Below are 24,267 nucleotides of genomic sequence, written 5' to 3' on the forward strand. Positions count from 1 at the left end.
AAACAAGTAATTCATAAGAGCTGTAGTTCACCAATGTCAGAGAGAATGATGTATGAAATCAATAGGAATAATTTCCCACGGGAAAAATGACCTCACATTAGGCACCATGCAAGTATCCTTTGTGGGAGGATACCATAGTCCAGGTGATTTCCCCAGTCACTACATTAGGAAATGTTGATTGTTTCTCATTTGGTAAAGAGTTAATTATCTGGAGCTAGATAAGTGCTTCCTTGCATTTTTCTGCACAATAGAAAAACTGTAACTAGATTTCACCATAGTGTTTATTTATTTAAAACATTTATATAGCCCCCATTATAACAGACTGAGCAGCTCCTAATCTATTGTAGTTTCCATAGAATTAACAGGCTGGATTTAGGATAGGAATTTTCAAATTTAAAATAATTCTTTACAGCATAATATAGGTAGTTCTTGGATTACAATGGTAATTGGGATGGACTACAGTTTCCATCGCAAAGCATTGTGACTATAAAGTCTGACATACATTAGATAAACCATATCACTTACTAATGGCTATTAGTATTATTATTATTATACAATTGTATCACAGCGGCCAGTTGTTTCGCCGGATTTGGCATTGGTTACTAGTTGGGCCCCACCCAGGGGCCTAGGACATCGTAACGTATTTTCGTAATATGCGTGCAGATCCAAGCAGTGCGGCTTTTTGCATTTGACTGATGGTGATTTTGTCAATTTTTAACTGTTTTAAATGTAATTCCAGTGCTTTTGGAATAGCACCCAGTGTGCCAATTACCACTGGAATTACCACTGCTGGTTTGTGCCATAGTCGTTGAATTTCGATTTTTAAGTCCTGGTATTTTGCGATTTTTTCATGTTCCTTCTCGGCGACCCTGCTATCACCTGGTATTGTAATATCTATGATAGTAACCTTGTTTTTCTCAACCAGTGTGATGTCTGGTGTATTATGCGCCAGTATTTTGTCCGTTTGTATACGGAAATCCCACAAGATCTTGACCATCTGATTTTCGGTGACTTTTTCAGGCTGATGTTCCCACCAGTTTGTTGCTGTTTTAATATTATAATCTTTGCACAAATTCCAATGGATCATCATCATCATCATCATCATCATCATCATCATATTATTGTACAATTGTATCACAGCGGCCAGTTGTTTCGCCGGATTTGGCATTGGTTACTAGTCGGGCCCCACCCAGGGGCCTAGGACGTCGTAACGTATTTTCGTAATATGCGTGCAGATCCAAGCAGTGCGGCTTTTTGCATTTGACTGATGGTGATTTTGTCAATTTTTAACTGTTTTAAACGTAATTCCAGTGCTTTTGGAATAGCACCCAGTGTGCCAATTACCACTGGAATTATCACTGCTGGTTTGTGCCATAGTCGTTGAATTTCGATTTTTAAGTCCTGGTATCTTGCGATTTTTTCATGTTCCTTCTCGGCGACCCTGCTATCACCTGGTATTACGATGTCTATGATTGTGACCTTATTTTTCTCAACCAGTGTGATGTCTGGTGTATTATGCGCCAGTATTTTGTCCGTTTGTATACGGAAATCCCACAAGATCTTGACCATCTGATTTTCGGTGACTTTTTCAGGCTGATGTTCCCACCAGTTTGTTGCTGTTTTAATATTATAATTTTTGCACAAATTCCAATGGATCATTTGTGCTACTGAATTGTGCCGCAATTTATAATCAGTCTGCGCGATTTTTTTACAGCAGCTGAGTATGTGATCAACAGTTTCATCAGCTTCTTTGCAAAGTCTGCATTTGGCATCAGAGGATTTTTCGATTTTGGCCTTAATGGCATTTGTGCGGATAGCTTGTTCTTGCGCAGCCAGGATTAGTGACTCTGTTTCTTTCTTTAATGTACCTGTTGTTAACCATAACCAAGTTTGTTCACTGTCCACTTTATCTTTTATTTTTTCCAGAAATTATAATAATCCATCATGTTATCTGCAATAATGCCTGTGAGTAATTTGAAGGTTGTTGGCAAGCATGTTATTGGTCTGTAGTTTTCAGGTGTTGTTCCTTTAGTTGCATCTTTCTGAATCAAGTATGTTTTTCCAGTTGTCAACCATTCATCAATTTGGCCCTTTTGTAAAATTTCATTCAGTTGCCTGGCCAATATTGCATGTAAACTGGTCAGATATTTGAGCCAGAAACCATGTAATTGGTCCTTTCCAGGTGATGTCCAATTCTTTACCTTTTTAACTCGATTTTTGACCATTTCAGTTGTTATTTCTAATACTTGCATTTGTTTGTTGCCAATGCTTTTCTCAAAGTCATGTATCCACTTTGCTTCCTTATTGTAGTCCTTCGCATTTTCCCACAATTCTTTCCAGAATTCAACTGTGGCCTGCTTTTCTGGTTTTTCACTTTTGGTGTCACCATTCACATTAAGACTTCGATAAAAACGCCGTTGGTCTGATCGAATTATTATTATTATTATTATTATTATTATTATTATTATTATTATTATTATTATTATTATTATTGCAACAACGGAATTGTATCATAGCAGCCAGTTGTTTTGCTGGATTTGGCATTGATTACTAGTCGGGCCCCACCCAGGGGCCTAGGACGTCGTAACGTATTTTCGTAATATGCGTGCAGATCCAAGCAGTGCGGCTTTTTGCATTTGACTGATGGTGATTTTGTCAATTTTTAACTGTTTTAAATGTAATTCCAGTGCTTTTGGAATAGCACCCAGTGTGCCAATTACCACTGGAATTATCACTGCTGGTTTGTGCCATAGTCGTTGAATTTCGATTTTTAAGTCCTGGTATCTTGCGATTTTTTCATGTTCCTTCTCGGCGACCCTGCTATCACCTGGTATTGCGATGTCTATGATTGTGACCTTATTTTTCTCAACCAGTGTGATGTCTGGTGTATTATGCGCCAGTATTTTGTCCGTTTGTCTACGGAAATCCCACAAGATCTTGACCATCTGATTTTCGGTGACTTTTTCAGGCTGATGTTCCCACCAGTTTGTTGCTGTTTTAATATTATAATTTTTGCACAAATTCCAATGGATCATTTGTGCTACTGAATTGTGCCGCAATTTATAATCAGTCTGCGCGATTTTTTTACAGCAGCTGAGTATGTGATCAACAGTTTCGTCAGCTTCTTTGCAAAGTCTGCATTTGGCATCAGAGGATTTTTCGATTTTGGCCTTAATGGCATTTGTGCGGATAGCTTGTTCTTGCGCAGCCAGGATTAGTGACTCTGTTTCTTTCTTTAATGTACCTGTTGTTAACCATAACCAAGTTTGTTCACTGTCCACTTTATCTTTTATTTTTTCCAGAAATTATAATAATCCATCATGTTATCTGCAATAATGCCTGTGAGTAATTTGAAGGTTGTTGGCAAGCATGTTATTGGTCTGTAGTTTTCAGGTGTTGTTCCTTTAGTTGCATCTTTCTGAATCAAGTATGTTTTTCCAGTTGTCAACCATTCATCAATTTGGCCCTTTTGTAAAATTTCATTCAGTTGCCTGGCCAATATTGCATGTAAACTGGTCAGATATTTGAGCCAGAAACCATGTAATTGGTCCTTTCCAGGTGATGTCCAATTCTTTACCTTTTTAACTCGATTTTTGACCATTTCAGTTGTTATTTCTAATACTTGCATTTGTTTGTTGCCAATGCTTTTCTCAAAGTCATGTATCCACTTTGCTTCCTTATTGTAGTCCTTCGCATTTTCCCACAATTCTTTCCAGAATTCAACTGTGGCCTGCTTTTCTGGTTTTTCACTTTTGGTGTCACCATTCACATTAAGACTTCGATAAAAACGCCGTTGGTCTGATCGAATTATTATTATTATTATTATTATTATTATTATTATTATTATTATTATTATTATTATTATTATTATTATTATTATTATCGCAACAACGGAATTGTATCATAGCAGCCAGTTGTTTTGCTGGATTTGGCATTGATTACTAGTCGGGCCCCACCCAGGGGCCTAGGACGTCGTAACGTATTTTCGTAATATGCGTGCAGATCCAAGCAGTGCAGCTTTTTGCATTTGACTGATGGTGATTTTGTCAATTTTTAACTGTTTTAAATGTAATTCCAGTGCTTTTGGAATAGCACCCAGTGTGCCAATTACCACTGGAATTATCACTGCTGGTTTGTGCCATAGTCGTTGAATTTCGATTTTTAAGTCCTGGTATCTTGCGATTTTTTCATGTTCCTTCTCGGCGACCCTGCTATCACCTGGTATTGCGATGTCTATGATTGTGACCTTATTTTTCTCAACCAGTGTGATGTCTGGTGTATTATGCGCCAGTATTTTGTCCATTTGTATACGGAAATCCCACAAGATCTTGACCATCTGATTTTCGGTGACTTTTTCAGGCTGATGTTCCCACCAGTTTGTTGCTGTTTTAATATTATAATTTTTGCACAAATTCCAATGGATCATTTGTGCTACTGAATTGTGCCGCAATTTATAATCAGTCTGTGCGATTTTTTTACTTATTATTATTATTATTATTATTATTATTATTATTATTATTATTATTATTATTATTATTATACAATTGTATCACAGCGGCCAGTTGTTTCGCCGGATTTGGCATTGGTTACTAGTCGGGCCCCACCCAGGGGCCTAGGATGTCGTAACGTATTTTCGTAATATGCGTGCAGATCCAAGCAGTGCGGCTTTTTGCATTTGACTGATGGTGATTTTGTCAATTTTTAACTGTTTCAAATGTAATTCCAGGGCTTTTGGAATAGCACCCAGTGTGCCAATTACCACTGGAATTACCACTGCTGGTTTGTGCCATAGTCGTTGAATTTCGATTTTTAAGTCCTGGTATTTTGCGATTTTTTCATGTTCCTTCTCAGCTACCCTACTATCACCTGGTATTGCGATGTCTATGATTGTGACCTTATTTTTCTCAACCAGTGTGATGTCTGGTGTATTATGTGCCAGTATTTTGTCCGTTTGTATACGGAAATCCCACAAGATCTTGACCGTCTGATTTTCGGTGACTTTTTCAGGATGATGGTCCCACCAGTTTGTTGCTGTTTTAATATTATAATTTTTGCACAAATTCCAATGGATCATTTGCGCTACTGAATTGTGCCGCAATTTATAGTCAGTCTGCGCGATTTTTTTACAGCAGCTGAGTATGTGATCAACAGTTTCATCAGCTTCTTTGCAAAGTCTGCATTTGGCATCATCAGAGGATTTTTCGATTTTGGCCTTAATGGCATTTGTGCGGATAGCTTGTTCTTGCGCAGCCAGGATTAGTGACTCTGTTTCTTTCTTTAATGTACCTGTTGTTAACCATAACCAAGTTTGTTCACTGTCCACTTTATCTTTTATTTTTTCCAGAAATTGGCCATGCAGTGCTTTGTTCTGCCAACTCTCCATTCTTGATTTTATAACATCTTTTCTGTATTCTTGTTTCGTCTGTTGGGCCTTCAGTAGATTTTTGTTCTTTACTTCGATTAATAGATGTTCTTGACTTTCTTTTAAATAATCAGCCAGTCCATGTTTTTCTTCTTCAACTGTTTGCTTCACTTGTAATAATCCTCTGCCACCTGATTTTCGGGGCAGATATAGTCTATCAGTATCACCACGTGGATGTAAACTGTAGTGCATTGTCATTAGTTTCCTGGTTTTTCGGTCCAAAAGGTCCAAATCAGTTTGTGTCCAGTTAACTATACCAGCTGTGTATCTTATAACTGGTATTGCCCAGGTATTTATGGCCTTGATTGTATTTCCACCATTCAATTTAGATTTCAAAATTTTCCTAACTCTGTTGGTGTACTCTCGCCTGACAATAGTTTTTACTTCTCCATGCTTGATGTTATCCAACTGCAGAATGCCTAAGTATTTGTAGGCTTCATTTTCTTTGCATTTAATTAATTGGTATTATTATTATTATTATTATTATTATTATTATTATTATTATGTTAATCTAGGAACTGTTAAGGTAACGTCGAAGGATATAAGCTGTTCCAAGTAGCGTGGTTTTTTGTGGAATCAGAATGTTCAAGTCTGATAAATTAAAAATTTCCAAATAGCGAGGTAGCCCTTTGGGTATTCAATTACAATCGGGACAACACATGGTTTCTTTTTCCACAGTCGCTCAACTTCAATTTGTATTATTATTATTATTATTATTGTTATTATGATTATTATGATGATGATGATGATTATCATTATGATTATCATTATCATTATTATTAGTATAATTATTATATTAACAGAATTGGAAGGAACCTTGTAGGTCATCTAGTCCAAGCCCCCACTCAAGCAGGAGACCCTACACCATTTCTGACAGATGGCAGTGCAGTCTCTCCTTGAACGCTTCCAGTGATGAAGCTCCCACAACTTCTGTTGCAGTAGTCTTGGTTGCATGGGTACCACAGGGAGGTGCTGTGGGCAGGTAATTTGGAGTGCAGGCCAAAAAGTAGCAGGAGCAACCCCTGACTTCCTGCCAGCTCCCCTATTGATTTTGCTTGTGGGAAGTCAGCAGGAATTTCAGAAGTTGCAATCACATGACAGTGGCTTGCTGCAATGCTATAATTACAATCCAGGCTCAAGTACTCAGATCATGACTGTAGGTGCTGTGATAGCCATAGTTTTGAAACTGGTTGTAAGTCTCCCTCGTTCAGCACCATCACAACTTTGAATGATGCTGAACTAGTGGTTGTAATCCAAGAACTACCTATAAATCATATTTTGCATAAAATAAAGTAATTAGTTCTGGCATAGCTCAATAAATATTATTGTTTCATGACATACATGAGAACAGTTATATAATAATACGGACCACTACTTACGTATGAGCCAGCAGTCTGCTGCAACTGCCAAAAAAGCAAATACAGTCTTAGGTTGCATCAACAGAGAGATAGCATCAAGATTACCAGAAGTGATAGTACCATTGTATACTGCATGGGTGAGGCCATATTAGAAATATTGCATCCAGTTCTGGCCACTACAGGGTTTTTTTTGTTTTTTTTAATGCTGAAGCCCTAGAAAGAGTACAGAGAAGGGCAACAAAGATGATAAGGGGTGTGGAGGCTAAATTCTATGAAGAACCTGAGGTTAGGACAAGAAGCAGTGGGTGAAAGCCCATCGGGAGAGATAAAGATAAGGAGGAATTTTCTGACAATAAGAACTATTAAGCAATGGAGTTGGTTACCTCTTGGAATTGTGGGTGCTCTTACACCTTTAACATGGAGTTGTAAATGGAGTTTTTCAAGGAAAGATTGGACAACTATTTGTTTGAGATGGTATGAAGACTCTGCCTTGGGCAGGAGATTAGACTAGAAGACACCAAATATTCTTCCAGCTAATCTGAATAGTTCATTTTATTATTTTATTAGTTCTTTTATTATTTGCAACAATATCATACATCAAAAGCAAAGCATTTCATAAAAATTATGGAATAAAAATACTGAATGCAATTTACATGTATCAGTTTCAATTTATTTCATAGCAAATCCAAATTTTGTGAGGAAAAAGTGGAAGATTACCAATACTTTTGGCCACTTCTGTATATATTAATCAGATTGTTATTAAGTAGGTTATTTGGTCACAAACCAAAGTTTTATGTTGAATGATGTTTACAATGACAGATTATAATATCTCTTGGCTACTATTTGTATTTAATTTCTTTTTCATATTCTGATTTAACGGTTTTCATTATTTATGGTTCACCATCCAGAGTCATTGATTTGAAATGGACAATTATAATAAATAAATAATAAATAAATAAATAAAAAAATAAATAAATAAATAAATAAATAAATAAATAAATCTCTCGCGATTCATTAATAAGGTACCATTCCTGTCTTGTTCCTTGCTTATCCTATTATTTTTTCTCACATTCATCTCTCCCATTTAAACAAATGCTGAGTTATATGAAGAAAATAAATTTATATAATTGAACTTTAATAAGTTCAACTCAATTTTATTAAAGTAAAGCAAAATTCCAAATGCATTTCTTACAAAAAGATTCAAAATGAATGAATCCCTATATAAGAAATGCATTTGGAAATATGCTTCCTTGTATGTAATAACTACAAGATAACGAAGTTGTTCCTCTTCCATTTTTCCTAATCACTCTGCAGGATGAATCTCTTCAACGCTTGCAAAAGGAATCAGAAATCTTACAGAGAACATATGCACACTACTTTGACCTTACAATTATCAACAATGAAATTGATGAAACAATCAGGCATCTGGAAGAAGCTATTGAGCTTGTTTGTAAAGCATCGCAATGGGTTCCTGTTTCCTGGATATATTAATCCAATTACCAGAAGAATGTGATCATTATTGGAAGCCACCTCATACTTGGAAAAACCTCTTTGTTATTGACCTATGTCAACAGGTCTTGGCCCCTAGAGACTACCTAGATGTAGTGTGACCTACATTTATAATTATTGTCATGTCTTTATAGCTAGGCAAAAAAATATGATAATTTAAAGAGACAGTATCTTTTTTAATCAGTTCTAAATTTTATTAAAATGTATCTTTAAATATATGTATTCAATCTTTTGGAATGTTATATTTTTGGAACTCATAGCTTTTAATTTCAAAGCCCCCTAAAACTGCACAAAATAGATGCTGCTTTCTATAATCTATTTTAATAATAATGTGATCTTTACTTTAATTGGGGGTGGAACATTGCATCTTTTAGAGTCTGATTTTATGAATTGGATTGAGTTGCTTTCCTTTATTTATTTGAAATTATTAGCCCAATCATGACCAGATCAATACTTATATTCTAATGGCCTTCTGCTTTTTAAAATCATTTTTAGAGTAGCGTTTTGAAGTATTTTGGTTTAATAGGCAGATAATGTGATACTGTCTCTTTGAAGAACTCTGTAAAACTGAATAGAGATTTGAAGTTGGGTCTTGACTCTTAATGCATGTGGACAGTTGCAAGCGTTCATGCCGTTGGTGTATCTGTGTTGAAAAAACTGTAGTCTACAACCAAGTACATTCCGTTCATGGGGGGAAGATACCCAAGGGAATAAAATAAAATACTATGACTAAGTTGTAAAACCTATGCACATCCCTTGCATTTTGGGCAAATTTATAAACAAAACTCTTAATTTTTATTATTAATCATGTAGTGAAATGTGTTTGTAATTTTGTCTCAAATTAATTTGTTGTAAAGATGGGAGGGGGGAAAATTACTGGTTTTGCCATTTCAGATCTGTGTTGTCTGAGAGTATTACCGTTTTAATTATGTTTAAGCAAATATGCTGATTTTTAATATGTATGTAATTGTTTTGAAAATGCACATATTTTAAGAGAAAATACTGTGCAATGAAAGAAACCCAGTTTAGGCTTTGCGATAAATTAACAGTTCCAAAAAACTCAGCTGCTGCAGCCCTGTAAATTCTTTTCAGATTCTATATAACCATTTTTTAAAGTTTTATTTTAAATATACTTCATTTTACGTGTTCAACGATTAAATGCCTTGAGTCATTCATTTCATCACAGGATTCTACAATTACTTAAGAAAAACAATTTTTTGTAGATAATTAGAAAAAAGTTCTCTCATCTTTGTGATATTTGACATTCATGCTTTAATTGCACACTCACTCTGCAAATAAGGGTTGCTTCATACATTCATATATTCACATTTTAGCACTTGCTTGTATTATACATGCTGAAAAGTATATATTCCCAAAACACATTGTAATAAAATAAATATATGGTTTAGATTAAATGGATTTTCCAATTGGCCATGACTCGCTGAGCTATATGCTCTGGTTGGAAAAAGTACAACCTTGACAATGTGTGGAACAGTCCTAAATCTTAGATATGGAGCCTTAAGCAAATTTTACCATAAATTCATCTCAGGGTTATTGCTATATTCTGATTTCTCTAACCAATGTCTTAGCAAGGATAACATCTGTTCCCCATCATAACAGGAGATTGTGCATTATCAATCCCAGTTTTTAATATCTTTGTGACTCAAATTTCCGTGTATCACTGGTATTACTGTATCTTGGACTGATTGTTTTACATTTTTATTATTTAATATGGATTCTTTGCTTTTGTTATTAAATTCCAGTATGTTTTTGAAAAGTGTTATCTTCAACATTGCAATACAGAAGTATTATTTACTAATGTAAATTTCTTGAGAACGATGTAAGGTTCTCAATGATTACCATTCTAAAGAAACAAAATATTTTAAAAGGGCAATAGATTTATACATTTTGATTGGATTTTCTTTTTATTAAAAAGAAAAACTGAAATATCACATTGGCGTAAGTATTCAGACCCTTTGCAACAATACAGATCTGTGCCTTGCAATAATCCTGACTGAGCTGTGTAGGCAATTTCTTTGACCTTGTGACTTTGCTCTGCTGCAGTATGCATTTAATTTACCACAGGTCAACTCCAAGGTGTAGAAACATGTCAGCAACGATCAAGAGAAATGAGAAGCACTAGACCTAAATTTCAAGTATTGTTGCAAAAGGTCTGAATGCTTACGCCAATGTGATATTTCAGTTTTTTTTTTAATACATTTACAGACATTTCTTAACTTCTGCTTTCACTTTATCATTATGGAGTACTGAATGTACATTAATGAGAAAAAAATGAATTTCAATAACTGTAGAATGAAGCTTCAGCACAACAAAATTGACACAAGTGAAGGGTGTGTGAATACTTTCTGAATGCACTGTATATTCTGTAACATTGCATTGTATGCATTTCCAAGTTAGCAGTAATTAGATTATCAAAGGAAATGCTGATTAGTAACAAAACTAGTCAAAGAATAGCAAGTTGGTCATTTTGCACTTAGAAGTGTATATTTATTGGCAGAAAGATTATCTGTCTCTGTTCCAGTGACATATTCTCAACTTTGTACACATTGCAAGCTGGATGTTACATATATTTTAAAGAAAGGGGTTATTGTTATTTGCCCTTGATTATATATCTTGATCGGGTTCCTAATAATTTGATCAATGTGTCTATATAATTTATAGCATCTCATATAGTCATTATATGATTTACATTGCTCTGCAACACTACAGTATGTTGAAAAAGCCATTGGAGCAAGCTGCATTGTGTTTTTGGTTTTCATTACTTTTGAGAACTGATCCCAGGATCTAAATCACTGAATTCATTCAAGATTCTTTTAGTCTCCCTTTGTACTCAGACATCTGCATGGAGGTCTTCTTCCCTCTGTTGTTTTTGTTTTTATAGTTTATTATATACTAAACTATCAGTTCTCTTATTTATTTTGATAAATATTCAGGCACAAAATAGGGATTTGACAATTGGTGCTAAATGTTTGTATCAATAATAACATACCAGCATAAAATTGCAACATAAATTCACTTCCCATAATAATGATGAAACATAAATTGATTTTAATAAAATAGGATTATATCCATTTGTGAAGGATTGCTCTTGCTACTATTACTGTATTAATATTGGAAAATACAGAACAAAATCTATCAAATTGAAAGCTAAACTTATAAACTATTTGGGAATTGTGAACTTTTTAGAGTGTTTGTTCTCTAGATGCAATGTAGGGTCAAGATAGCATATGAACGCTAATCTATAACATCATGTGTCCTTTCACTCTTATTTTTATGCAGAAACATGCTTTATTAAAAAACTTATATTTTGTTACCTTGCCAGAATTCATCGTAAGAAAGTCCTGAGTATTGAGAATTGGGTGTGAGTTACATAATAGATTCTTTCATATACACACAGATGCACAGTATTTTTAAAAAGGTAAAAACAAATACAAATTAATGTAAAGTAAGAAAGAAACAACAAAAAGAAAGCTAAAAATGCAAGAAATGAAAGCAAAAATAGAAAAGAAAAAATGATACAATATTTTGATGATACAAATGATACACGAATTTGTTCTGACCTTTTTTACAGCAGTTATAAGTGCAATTACAATTTTACCTCTTTTCTAAAGTTACAACATACCGCATTTTTCGGGGTATAAGACGCACCAGAGTATAAGACGCACCAAGGTTTTGAATATGCAAATTTTTAAAAAAGTTTTTTCACTCTGCAGACCTCCCAAAAACAGCCTATTTTTTTTCCAAAAAGAAGGGCATGAATAACCTTTAAGAGGCTTATAGAATGCTCCTGGGGGCTGGGGGGGGGGCAAAATTGAGCAAAAAACGCTCAGTTTTTCACTCATTTCTGCCCTCCCCAGCCCCCAGGAATCACTGAAAAAAGTGACATGACTTTTTCACACTTACAACCATAATAGTATCCCCATGGTCATGTGATCAAAATTCAGGTGCTTGACAATTGACTCATTTATGATGGTTGCCATGCCCTGTTGTCATATGATCTCCTTTTGCAACCTTCTGAAAAGCAAAGGCAATGGGGAATCCAGATTCATTTAATAACCATGTTACTATGTTACTAATTTAACAAGTGCGGTGATTCACTTAACTATGGCAAGAAAGGTCGTAAAATGGGGCAAAACTGACTTAATAAATGTCTCAGCAACAGAAATTTTGGGGTCAATTGTAGTTGTAAGTTGAGGGCTATCTGTATTATAACCAAAATTTTAGCCCAGTTTATCATACATTATTTCATTCTTCTGTTTCAAATTTCAATAGAAGTTTACACATTTTGTAACATTAAATGTTCATTTGTACAAAATTCCATTTCAGACTCAATCTTAGAATGTTCAAAACCTTTAGCTCTTTTGTCTACTTTAAATGTTTCTAATAACAGTAAATAAGAAAACTTATTTACTCTGCCATCAATTCTTCTGTTGACATTTTCTATTTCCCTTGACAAAAATCTAATATCTCATGAGAAGTTAGCCTGTGAATTTTCCTATTATTTCTTGTTTTTAAAATGTGACTGAGAGCCACAAAGATATTTTGGGGCACAACTGAGATTTCTAACTCTTCCATATTTTCAATATGACATGTCTAACGTAATGATTAAAATCCACAATAACCTTGACTTTATCTTACAATATCCACACTACCCAAATCTCAAGTCATATGCTTCTAACTCCAAAAGCCTTCTATTTCTCATTAACACTACTCTTTCATCCAAACCAAATAGCAAACTGTAAAATACAATTTCAAATCAGGTAAAGCCTTTTGTGTCTTATGATACCTTAGATTTAATTTGTTGGGTTTTTCCCTTTGCCACGCAATGTCAGTGTATCCTTTTGCCATAGTTGAAATGGTGCATTAGTTATCAAAATGGGTATTATCTGAAACAAAAACATTCTAGGCAAGATATTTTTATCACACGAATTCTCCACAGCAATGAGTTCTTCGCATCCTAACTTAGCTTTTTAATTTTATTCCATGTTTTAACATAGTTATTATAAAACAATATATAGTTCATATTTGTGATACCTAGATATTTTAATTTCTTCTCAATCTTAAAATCTGCTTTATTCACCAATTTTATATGGTAATCTATTTTCATGTTTTTTGTTAATATCTGTGTCACAATAGATATTTTCATTATCCAAACAGCATTGATTTTTCAGGAAATCGGAGAGTAAATTTCCATGTAATAGGAGGCTACTCTGTCTTATTCTATATTCTAATAGTATGGTTAGTCCTCTAAGCTATTGCATATCATCATCATCATGCAGTTTTAGTATATCAGCTATTGGAGATAGCTACATTTTGAAGTATGCCATCAAATGTCTCCTGGATCCTATACATACATGCATATATAACAAGCCTATGCTGTGTTGTGTATAATAGAGTAAGTATAAGCAAAAAATTAAAGGCAGAATACACAAGAAAATAAATAAATAGATCTTATCTTATACAAACTATGTCATCTGTGCGTCCATGACATTCACTAATACCCTGCATTTTGATCTTTAAACTACTTATCAATCTCTTTTTCATTATCTTATAAACTCCATTTATTTGAGATTTTCTTAGTTTTCCTTCTTGTTTTAGCCTATATATACTCCATATTTTTGTTTTGCAATTCTATCTTAATTCACATTAATTATATAGGTGATGGCGAACCTATGGCACACGTGCCACAGGTGGCACATGGAGCCATATTTGCTGGCACGACAGCTGTCAGCTTGGGCGCACATGCATGCACCAGCCAGATGATTTGCGGCCTTCCGGAGGCCATTTTTGCCCTCCCCAGGCTTCAGAAAAGCCTCCAGAGGCTGGGGAGGGTAAAAAACAGGCCCAATGGACCAACCACAAGTTTGGGAACGAATGTCTGGTTGGCCCATTTGGCCTGTTTTTTGCCCTCCCCAGCCTCTGGAGGCTTTCCTGAAGCCTGGGGAGGGCAAAAATGGCCTTCCCCACCCCGCCCCCCTCAGGCCCTCTGGAAGCCAGGAATGCATCATTTCTGAACTTCCAGTTGGACCGTTGGGACCATTTTTTGCTCTCCCCAGCGTCCAGAGGCTTTCCTGAAGCCTGCAGAGGGCGAAAAATAGCCCCAACGGGCCAACCAGAAGTTCAGAAATTATCTGTTTCTGGCTTCCAGAGGGCCGGGGGGAAGCAGTTTTCACTCTCCCCAGGCTTCAGGAAAGTCTCCAGGGCCTTGGAAGGGGTCGTGCACACCTTCACGCACGGGGGGGGGGCGGTATCACGCATGCATGCACAGGTGGGTGGGGAGACTGAATTGGTGTGGACATGTGCGTGTGATAGCATGCACACACATAATTTTGGCAGGCCATAAGAAAAAGGTTTGCCATCACTGCACTATATGAACAAAGCACTTCAGCATAATCAGGCATCTATTTTCATTGGTCATTCTTGCTTGACATAACTATCTTAATCTTGCTGCAAATGATGTGAATTCTTAGCTTTATCATTTGCACTTAAATAAAATGTACACATATTCTTGTCTTTACCTCACTTCTAACATTAAAGGATTCCTTGGGTATCTATAAATACATGAAAAACCTAGGGAGTGTTAAATCTTTTTCTTAATCCTTGCTCAATTTTGGACCATTTATAAAGTATTCCATTTATTATTGTGTGTTTTAATAACTATCTTACTTTCATATCTATCTTCGTGTCCTACTGAAGAACAAAATATGACCTGAATGCTCCCTTACCTTACTCAAAGCCATGTTTCATTTCCCAAATTTTGCTTATTGTCATCTGTCCTACCATTTCATTTCAATCAGAATTCTGCCAAACATCTCTGCAGGTACACTTGACAACTGATCTGCAAAAAAGCATTCTTCATTATAATTATTTTTAAAATATTTCTAATATTTAAAGTTTATAAGAAAATCTTTTGAAATAATTAGAATGAAGAACAAAACTTTTGTTTTGCTGCAGGCCTAGTTTCTGTTTTTTCATCTTCAGTACTCTTCAGGGACAAGTTTCTGTCTTGATTGGAAATCGATTGGAAACTGCCATGGGATGAGGTACCATCAGTACACTGTTGATCCTCCATTCCGGGTCACCCAAACGATACTGTTGCTGCCCTCTCAGGATGCCTGGAGGCTGTGGAGTTCTGGATGGGGGTCAAAAAACTTTGACTGAACCCTGGTAGGTCCAAGTGGAGCTTCTGGCTCCAGGTCTTTAACATCTTTAAATTGTAGCTAGAAGAGCTTTTGCACAATTTTATATCATGCACCATTTGCACCCTTTCCTGGATCAGGAGTGTCTGCATTCAATCACATAAACCCTGGTCATCTCACATCTGCACTACTGCAATTAATTCTACATGAGGCTGTTTTTGAAGAGTATACGGAAACTTCAGCTGTTGCAGAATACAGCTGCATGGGCAGGTTTTTAGAGCCCCTAGGGTGACCCATGTTACACTACTGTTCCCCGAGCTGCACTGGCTGCCAGTTTGCTTTTGGATCTAATCCAAGCTATTTATCACTTTTAAATCCTTCATGGCATGGGTCCAGGCTATCTGAGGAACCGGCTCACCTCTATGGGACTTGCCCACCCATCCATGGGCATGCTGCAGACACTGTTGACTAAAGAATTTTGGCCAGTGAGGTTCAGAAGAAGGAAGATTTTTCTGCCATGGCTCTCTCCCTGTGGAACATAATGTCCCCTGAGGTGCCCTTTTGGCCTTCTGAAAGGCCTTGAAGACATGGCTGTGCCATGTGTGTGGCATTTTGGAGGCGACTATTGACGTAAATAACCTTTGCTCCCTCTCCATCCAGGTCAATTTTATTCTAACTGAATTTTAAATTTAAGATCCTTATATTGTTTTAAGTTTTATAGTATATTTTAATTATAAATCCGTAATCTGCCCAGAGTCTCCTCCAGCAAGATGGACAATGAATAGGGAACAACCAGAACATCAACAAAAACTTTCAAAAAATAGCATTCTGAAAAGCAGTAAGTTTACAATAAATGAATCAAGGGGAGCAAAAGGAGACTTGAAAATATATTTACGTTAAGCCCAAAAATAGAAACATGAAGGGGACAAGGATTATTCTTTGAAATAAATTGCAGTAGGAAATGGCCAGGCAAATATTGGGAACTTTTGATTGCTTTTGACCTCTGTCCCCCATTTCACTTTGTTTTTAAAATTTTACTTTTTAAAAATGAGAAATTTACAGACTGCAAAGGAAAACAGCCTCAGTCATAATCTTATCACCAGAAATGGGAGAGTGCCCACAATATAATTTCAAAAGTTCAAATGTGTCCACTTGAACCAAAAGGCGAAGGACCCCCAGTTAAGCAGTTGAGTTTAATATGAACAAAAATGGTCATGCTTGTCAAACTTTCCTTCTCCCTGATACATTTCAAATAGCAACTTCATTTCCAAGTGGAGGAGTGGATCATGTCCTCATAAAAAGAAGTTATATAATGTGCTCAATGTAATAAGCTCCTCACTGTCAAAGTTCTGCTTTATTACTGTGAGGATAAGATAATTGCCTTGGAAAAAGTTTAGAAAGGCAATGAGGTTCATGCATGAAACCATTTAATGCTTGATTCAAGTGCTGCCCTATTTTCAGATTGACAGCTCTTTTCTGGTCATATTGAGCAAGAGTTATTAACTGAACTGTGAAGTCATATATTTTCTGTAACATATAAATAGTATATGCGGTATATAAACCAATACGCGGATGATACGCAGCTGTATCTGTCCGCCCCGTGCCAACTCAGCGAAGCAGTAGAAGTGATGTGCCAGTGCCTGGAGGCTGTTAGGATCTGGATGGGAGCAAACAAGTTGGCACTCAATCCAGACAAGACCAAGTGGCTTCTGATGTTCCCTCCCAAAGATTGGCCAACTATTCCATCTCTCAGGCTGGGGGGTGAAATTATACGCCCCTCAGAGAGGGTCTGCAATTTGGGAGTCCTCCTGAATCCTCAGCTGACTTTAGAACATCACTTGTCGGCTGTGTCCAGGGGGACCTTTGCCCAGGTTCACCTGGTGCACCAATTGCAACCCTACCTGGATCGGGAGGCTCTTCAGACAGTCACTCACGCCCTTGTGACCTCAAGACTGGATTATTGTAATGCGCTCTACATGGGCTGCCCTTAAAGAGCGTTCGAAGACTTCAGTTAGTCCAGAATGCAGCCGCGCGAGCGATTGTGGGTGCACCTAGGTACACCCACGTCACACCTATCCTCCGCGAGCTGCACTGGCTGCCCATTAGTCTCCGGACCCGCTTCAAGGTGCTGGTCGTAACCTATAAAGCCCTACATGGCATCGGACCTGGGTACCTGAGAGACCGCCTCCTGCCGATTACCTCCCTCAGACCGATCAGATCTCACAGGTTAGGTCTCTTCCGGATTCCATCTGCCAGCCAATGTCAGCTGGCGACCCCCCGGGGGAGAGCCTTCTCTGTTGCAGCTGCAGCCCTCTGGAATGACCTCCCCATGGAGATCCGGACCCTTACTACCCTCCCGGCCTTCCGCAAAGCCACCAAGTCCTGGCTGCTCCAGCAGGCCGGGGGCCTTGTGAAACATCCAGCCCCACGGAAATTGTGAATGTTGTGTTTTTAAAGTGTTGTCTCTGTCTTTGTCTATTTATCCCCTTTCCCTTGTCTATTGTGAGCCGCCCGGAGTCCTTCGGGAGTGGGCGGCATACAAGACAAATAAATAAATAAATAAATAAATAAATAAATAAATAAATAAATAAATAAATAAAGAAATAAAGAAATAAATAAAGAAATAAATAAATAAATAAATAAATAAATAAACACAGTTCTAAGTTCACCTCCTACATAAGATGTTTAGAAATAAGTTGCTTTAACACTGGCTTTTTGAAAGGAAGTCAGGGAAGAGAGAGGAAATTGGTAGATTGCTTTAATATGATTATATAATATAATATTACATGCCATTATATTATATGTAACATTATGTATACCATGTATCTAATGTTTTCAGCATGAATAAGAAATATTAAAATTTGCATCTATATCTAATATAATTTTAATATGCCTCACAAAGAAAAAAGTATTTTTCCACAGAAATCACTCTTAAGGGAAGAAATAGGAATAGTTGGTTACTGGATTATTGCATTTTTCACTATTTTGATTCAGTCATTGATTTTTATAATTGGCCTCTTGAAAATTGTTGTAAATAAGCTTTTGTGTATATCTTGGGGAAAACAGAGAAGACTAAAAGTCTTTAGGCTTTTAGTGTTCAAAGAAATACTGAGTATTTTTAATTCAATATCTTGTTTATTTATGATACAAGCAGTGAATCACTTTTGACCAGAAAAAAGTACAGAAATGCTTTTAATGAAAGGAATAGAATTGCATTACTTTTGTTAAGAGCTCTATTTGTAGTTCTCATTCAAAACCTTAAGATGTTCACATCTTCACAGAGTGCAACTAGTTATCTTAGCAGAGTGTGCGATTGGTTGTTTTTATTTTTTAAATATGGAACAGCCATGACTAAGGTGACCAGATTTTCAGATTGGTAAAGAGGGACACCATTGTCGGGGGGGGGGGGGGGGGGGGGCTTGATTAAAAATTTTATATTTTGTCAAAAGGTCACCCCCCAGGACACTGAAACCAGCATAAATACGAATCTGTTGCCAAACAAAATTTTGATCACGTGACCATGAGGATCCTGCAACGGTAGCTAAGTGTGAAAAATGGTCGCAACGGTCGCTAAGTGTGAAAAATTGTCATCAGTCACTTTTTTCAATGCCATTGTAACTTTGATCACTAAAGTGATGATCTTTGCTGCATATCAATAGAATAAAAATGTTGTTACACTCCTACTTGGCAGTTTCAATTGTTTTAATGTAGGGTCAGTTGTTGCTACTTTTCAATAGATAGATGACAGGTATGTATGTATGTATGTATGTATGTATGTAGGTAGGTAGGTAGGTAGGTAGGTAGGTAGGTAGGTAGGTAGGTAGGTAGGTAGGTTTATTCTGAAGATAAAAGTTTATGTACACCAGGAACTTTTGAATGAAAGCTGGGAGAGGAAATTGGACAAATGAACAGAATAGTATAGTACTCTAAAGGAATAAATGTGCTCTGGCTAATAAATACACAGAGCAAAGATTTATAAAAATAGAAATGTCAGTATGAAATTACAAGCTATTACCTTATGTATTAATTAAATATATATCCTGCTTCCCCCCACCCCAACTCAAGGTGGCCTGCATGGTGCCATCTCCTCCAATTTTTTATCACCTTCTGAGTTAAGCTAAGTGAAGATAGAGGAATAACCAAAGTCACCTACTGTATTGAGTTTTTGTGGTTGAGACTAGAGCAGAGCCTGACTTCCCACATCTGACACCTGCTAGAGGCTGTGAGAGTTTTCTTTCTGAGCAAGAAAATTTTGTGACCAGCCATGTCACAAAATCTATTAATGAAAGGATAAATCCCTATTTGCGAAATAGCCAGAATATTCTCCCAAAATTTAAAAGATTCCTCTTCTGGAATTACAAACAATGTCTAAAAGCGCTCTACCAGAGAGGGAGTATGATCATTAAGGTGGAAGAGTAGAAATACAATAGAGAAATTCATCTTCAAGTTTTCTTTTGCTCTGCTGGGGGATTGGGGCAAGTCATTTTCTGTTAGCTCTACCTACTTCATGAAAGTATTTTGGAAAAATGGGAGAAAGGAGGTGATGCTTTGAGTTCCTAAATGGAAAAAATGAATATATATCTAAAAAATAAATGTTAAGTCAGATTTTTCCCTGCAAAGTATTCATGAAATAGACCAGATTGAAAAAAAAAATCCAACAAAATTACCCCTAATCAGTTATGGAATAATTAAGGCTTATTCTGAAGTAGTTAAATATATAATAATTATGCTAACTAATAATATAAGACTGTAGGAATTAATATCAGTAGCTTTTCTACTGTCCATAAACTATTTTCTTAAAATTTAGGTGTGAATGCTCTATCTTATTATTTAATGTTGAGATACCAAAAAGATGCACACAAAGACAATACAAACAGTTGAAATTACAAGTAGTCCTAGACTCAACAACAGTTCATTTAGTTACTATTTAAAGTTACAACAGCACTGAAAAAAGTGACTTATGACAAGTTTTACACTTCTAAATGTTGCAGCATCTCCATGATCATGTGATCAAAATCAATGGATGGACGGACCATGCAGACTTTCTACATTCTTAGCCTACTTTCTCAAAGTTTCTGATAAATCTTCTGTCTTGAAGCTATTATGATTGTTTCATCTAACCCTTAATGGTGAATTAGGTATTGGTTTGTTTTTTAAAGCACTAATCTTGCTTCCCCTCGCTTCCCTGCCTTTACTCACCACCTGCACTAACCCCCCCCATGCCTCCCCCCCACATCACATTCCTTACCTGGGACTCCAGCCACCTCCCTAAACACTGTCAATGTTTAAATTCAGATTATTGTACACCAGAAAGTCTGAATTTAAGTTTATCATATGAATAAAAATGAAAATCATTCTTGTACTATAATGAAAGGGGTGTATATTTCCTGGGGACAATTTATAAAGTTATTTAAATGAAATAAAGCAAGCAGACTCCTGCCATAGCACAGCAATAATGCTAGGCATAAGATTAAAGGAAACAAGGTACCCCAGGGGGAAAAATATTCACTCTTGAGCTGCTACAATTCCTGCAGTTCAATCATGTGGCAGAGTTAAACATAAACAAGCCAATAATATTCCAATTTAGTGATGGTGGAGGAATCTTGGTCTGGCATCATGGAGGAGAACCTACTAAGTAGTAGCGGCGGCAGCAGCAGCAAAGGCGGCCAGGAAGGTCCGATCCTGGCCTGAGAGGGACCCAGGCTCCCCATCTTCTAGCGGTGGGTATTTGCTAGTGATGAGCCTCGAAACAGGCACGTGGCGGGTTCTCCTCAATGATGCCAGACCAAGATTCCTCCACGATCCCCAGGAAGAGGCAGAGAAGCGAAAAGCAGCCACAGCATCCACGGGCGGAGAGAGGCAAGGAAGCTGCAGCCAAAGGGAGAGACGCTCACTACGGTCTCCTGCTAGAAGCCGCCAAGGCAGGGCTGCGTCCACCGCTCGTGGCTTCCAGGCGCCGTTTGGCAATGGGAGGCCAGCAACCACCGCAGCAGCAACATATTCCTTCGGCAAAGGCAGACGCAACTCCCCGGCGGCTGGTCTGCGCGCGCGCACACACGGCCCCGCACACTCCCTTCCCTTCCACGGCTGGCTCCCTTCCCTAAATCCCTGAAGGCTCCGCTTCGCAGGAGCCAGTACTGCCCGCCCGCTTTCCTTCCTCTCCGCTGTGCTCTGAGCTCCGCCTACCACACAACACTTTGACCTTTCCTTTGACAGAAATGTAAATTTTTAGGGAAGGAAGCGCGGAGTGATGGTCTCGGCCGATTGGACCTTCCTGGCCGCCTTTGCCATTTCCAGCCTCGGTGCAGGGGTAAATGCGGTGCCCTTGCGGCGGCTCCTCCACTCCCCCCCGCCCTTCCCCCACCTGCAGCCCCCCATGGCCTGGGGGTGGGTGGGCGGGGGGTCTCCTGGGGGAGCCCGGCTCATTTCTCGCGCGCAGGAATTGTCGGCGGGCGCGGATGTGATTTGTTTGCGGGCAAAGGTACATGGCAGGCATGCGGCGCTCTTGGTTCGCTCCCTTCAGCCCTACTCAGACAAGCTCTTTGGCTGTGCCCACGTTTGCTTTGACAGAAATCACTGCGAGAGTCGCAGCAACAGCCCCAAGTGTGCTGATCTCGGCGTTTTTCGCATCGGGGCGTGCTGCAAGAAGAGGGAGTGAGTGAAGAACTTTTCTAGATGGCGCAAAGGACTTCCCAAGACTTGCTTTGCAGCAATCCAGACTCACTCACTCCCTCTTGCAGCCCGCCCCATGTGAATTCCCCCCCTCCCCACATCTTCTCCCGGGTTTCTCTCTCAGGATAGGGAGGCCGTGGTCTGGCAGTAGCTGCCGTGGTCTGGCTTTCCCCCCCGCCCCGCCTCCTCCACTAGCCTTTGTCCCTCCACAGTAGGGTGGCTGGGGGCAGGAGACAGCCCGCCCGCCCAACTCTGCAAAGGGGGAGAAGGAGAGGAGGGCCGTCTCCTCCCCCCAGCCACCCTACTGTGGAGGGACAAAGGCTAGTGGAGGAGGCGGGGCGGGGGGGGGGAAGCCAGACCACGGCGGCTACTGCCAGCCACGGCCTCCCTAGGGAAGACCTTCGCAAGGGAAGGCCTTCCCTTGCTAAAGGCCGCCGCCGCCCACCCGAAGCGGCGAAGCCTCCCGATTCCCACCGGTTACTCACCAGTGAAGCAGCAAAAGCAAACAGCGAAGGCAAAATGAAATGGAGACTCGCGCGGCGTGCTTAAGCGGACTCCAGCCAATCAGTGAGCTGGCTGGGATGCCGCATGCTTAAAGTTTTCCATCCCAGCCAGCTCACTGATTGGCTGGAGTCCAGGCCAATCAGTGAGCGGCAGCTGGGCTGGCTTAGATTTTTAGTGTAGAATAGAATAGATGGGGGAACGGAACAAGCGAGCTAGCAGCAGCTGATGGGGGGGAGCCAGCGAGCGCCAAAATAAAGCGGGGTTTTTTGAGAACGGCCCAGGACGCGGGAAAAATTATGAAAAGGTGTGCCTGTCCCGCCAGATGCGGGACGTCTGGTCACCTTAGCCATGACTGCACTGGGATAAAAAAAGATAAGAATTGCATTATTTTTCAATTACAAAAATAAACATTCCACCTTTCCTTATGCAGTGTGTCATCTGGGTACAAACATCTCTGTGCGACATTGTTCCTCTTTTGCCACATCTTTCACATTCACAGTAACATTATTTCCCTAAGTTTAGTATTATAATATATTGAGCTTTTAAACGTTAAAAAACTCTCCATTTTTCTTCTTAATATCTTCTAGTAATAATATCACATCAACATTAAAGATCATTATTCTCATCATACACATACTAAGTTTTCATCTGATTTATATCTCTAAGTATATTATCTACTTATTTTTAGCTTTCTTCATTTCCAAACTTTTTTTTCTCAAACCATTGGTAAAATACTTCCCAAATCATATAATATTCAGTTTGCTCTCTTTCTCCTTAATTGCTAATGTTAATCTGTTCATTTCTGCACATTCAAATATTTTCCTTATCACCTTCTCATCAATAGGAATCTCTACACTTTTATAGTGTTGTGCAAATACAATTCTAGCTGCAGTTAATACATGAGTGAATAAGTATACATTCCCTTTATTATAAATTTCAGGCAAAATTCCTAGCAGAAATGTTTTTGGCTTCAGCTCAATACGTTGTTGTATCATCTCTTCCAACCTTGTCTTAATTTTTGTCCAATATTTCTTTGCCTCTCCACATGTCCACCACATATGATAATAATATCCAGATATTTGGTGGCACTTCCAACATTTAGCTGAGTTATCACATCTATGTCAACCTCACCGGTGGTAGATACCATCTATAAAACATCTTATACAAATTTTCTTTATAAGAAGTTGACATTGCTAATTTGTAATTCCTATCCAACAATTTCTGACATTTATCCAATTCTATCAAATAGCCAAAAATTTTCACCCATGCTATCATTGTCTCTTTTACATGTTCATCTTCCAATTTTATGCCCAATAAGTAATTATACAGTTTCTTTATTAATCTTTCTTCTGTTCCTGTTAGAATTTTATCTAACTGTTAATTCTTTGTAAAAACCCTGTAATTTAATATCTTTCTCATATCTAAACTGTATCTGCACATGAGAATACCACATTATATTGATTTCTTGCGCAGTCATTTCTTCTTTCATTTTAAGTCCCCTTTCTTCATTCAACATATCTTTATATCTGACAATGTTTCTCATATTAATAACATTTGGGTGGATCAGTGCTTCCATTGTTGAAACCCAAACTAGTATCCTCAAATAATGTTGTTCTTTAATTATCTCCCGCACCAATAATAA

At 37.9% G+C, this 24,267-nt stretch overlaps 1 protein-coding gene across 21 annotated transcripts in view; it reads left to right on the forward strand.

Annotated features, from left to right (window-relative positions):
• Positions 1-10,066, forward strand: part of CASK (calcium/calmodulin dependent serine protein kinase) — a 333,687-nt gene extending 323,621 nt beyond the window's left edge. For all 21 annotated transcript variants that reach the window (XM_087721747.1, XM_087721750.1, XM_087721748.1 and 18 more), the window contains one exon: positions 8,095-10,066. In XM_087721747.1, the coding sequence (XP_087577873.1) occupies positions 8,095-8,271 (177 nt within the window). In that variant the 3' untranslated portion in view covers positions 8,272-10,066. The remainder of the gene's footprint in view (positions 1-8,094) is intronic.
• Positions 10,067-24,267: the final 14,201 nt, after the last annotated feature.

The sequence above is a fragment of the Thamnophis sirtalis genome, unplaced genomic scaffold, assembly GCF_051295495.1.
Source record: "Thamnophis sirtalis isolate CommonGarterSnake01/CBP01778 unplaced genomic scaffold, rThaSir2_p1.2 scaffold_8, whole genome shotgun sequence".
NCBI lineage: Eukaryota > Metazoa > Chordata > Lepidosauria > Squamata > Natricidae > Thamnophis > Thamnophis sirtalis.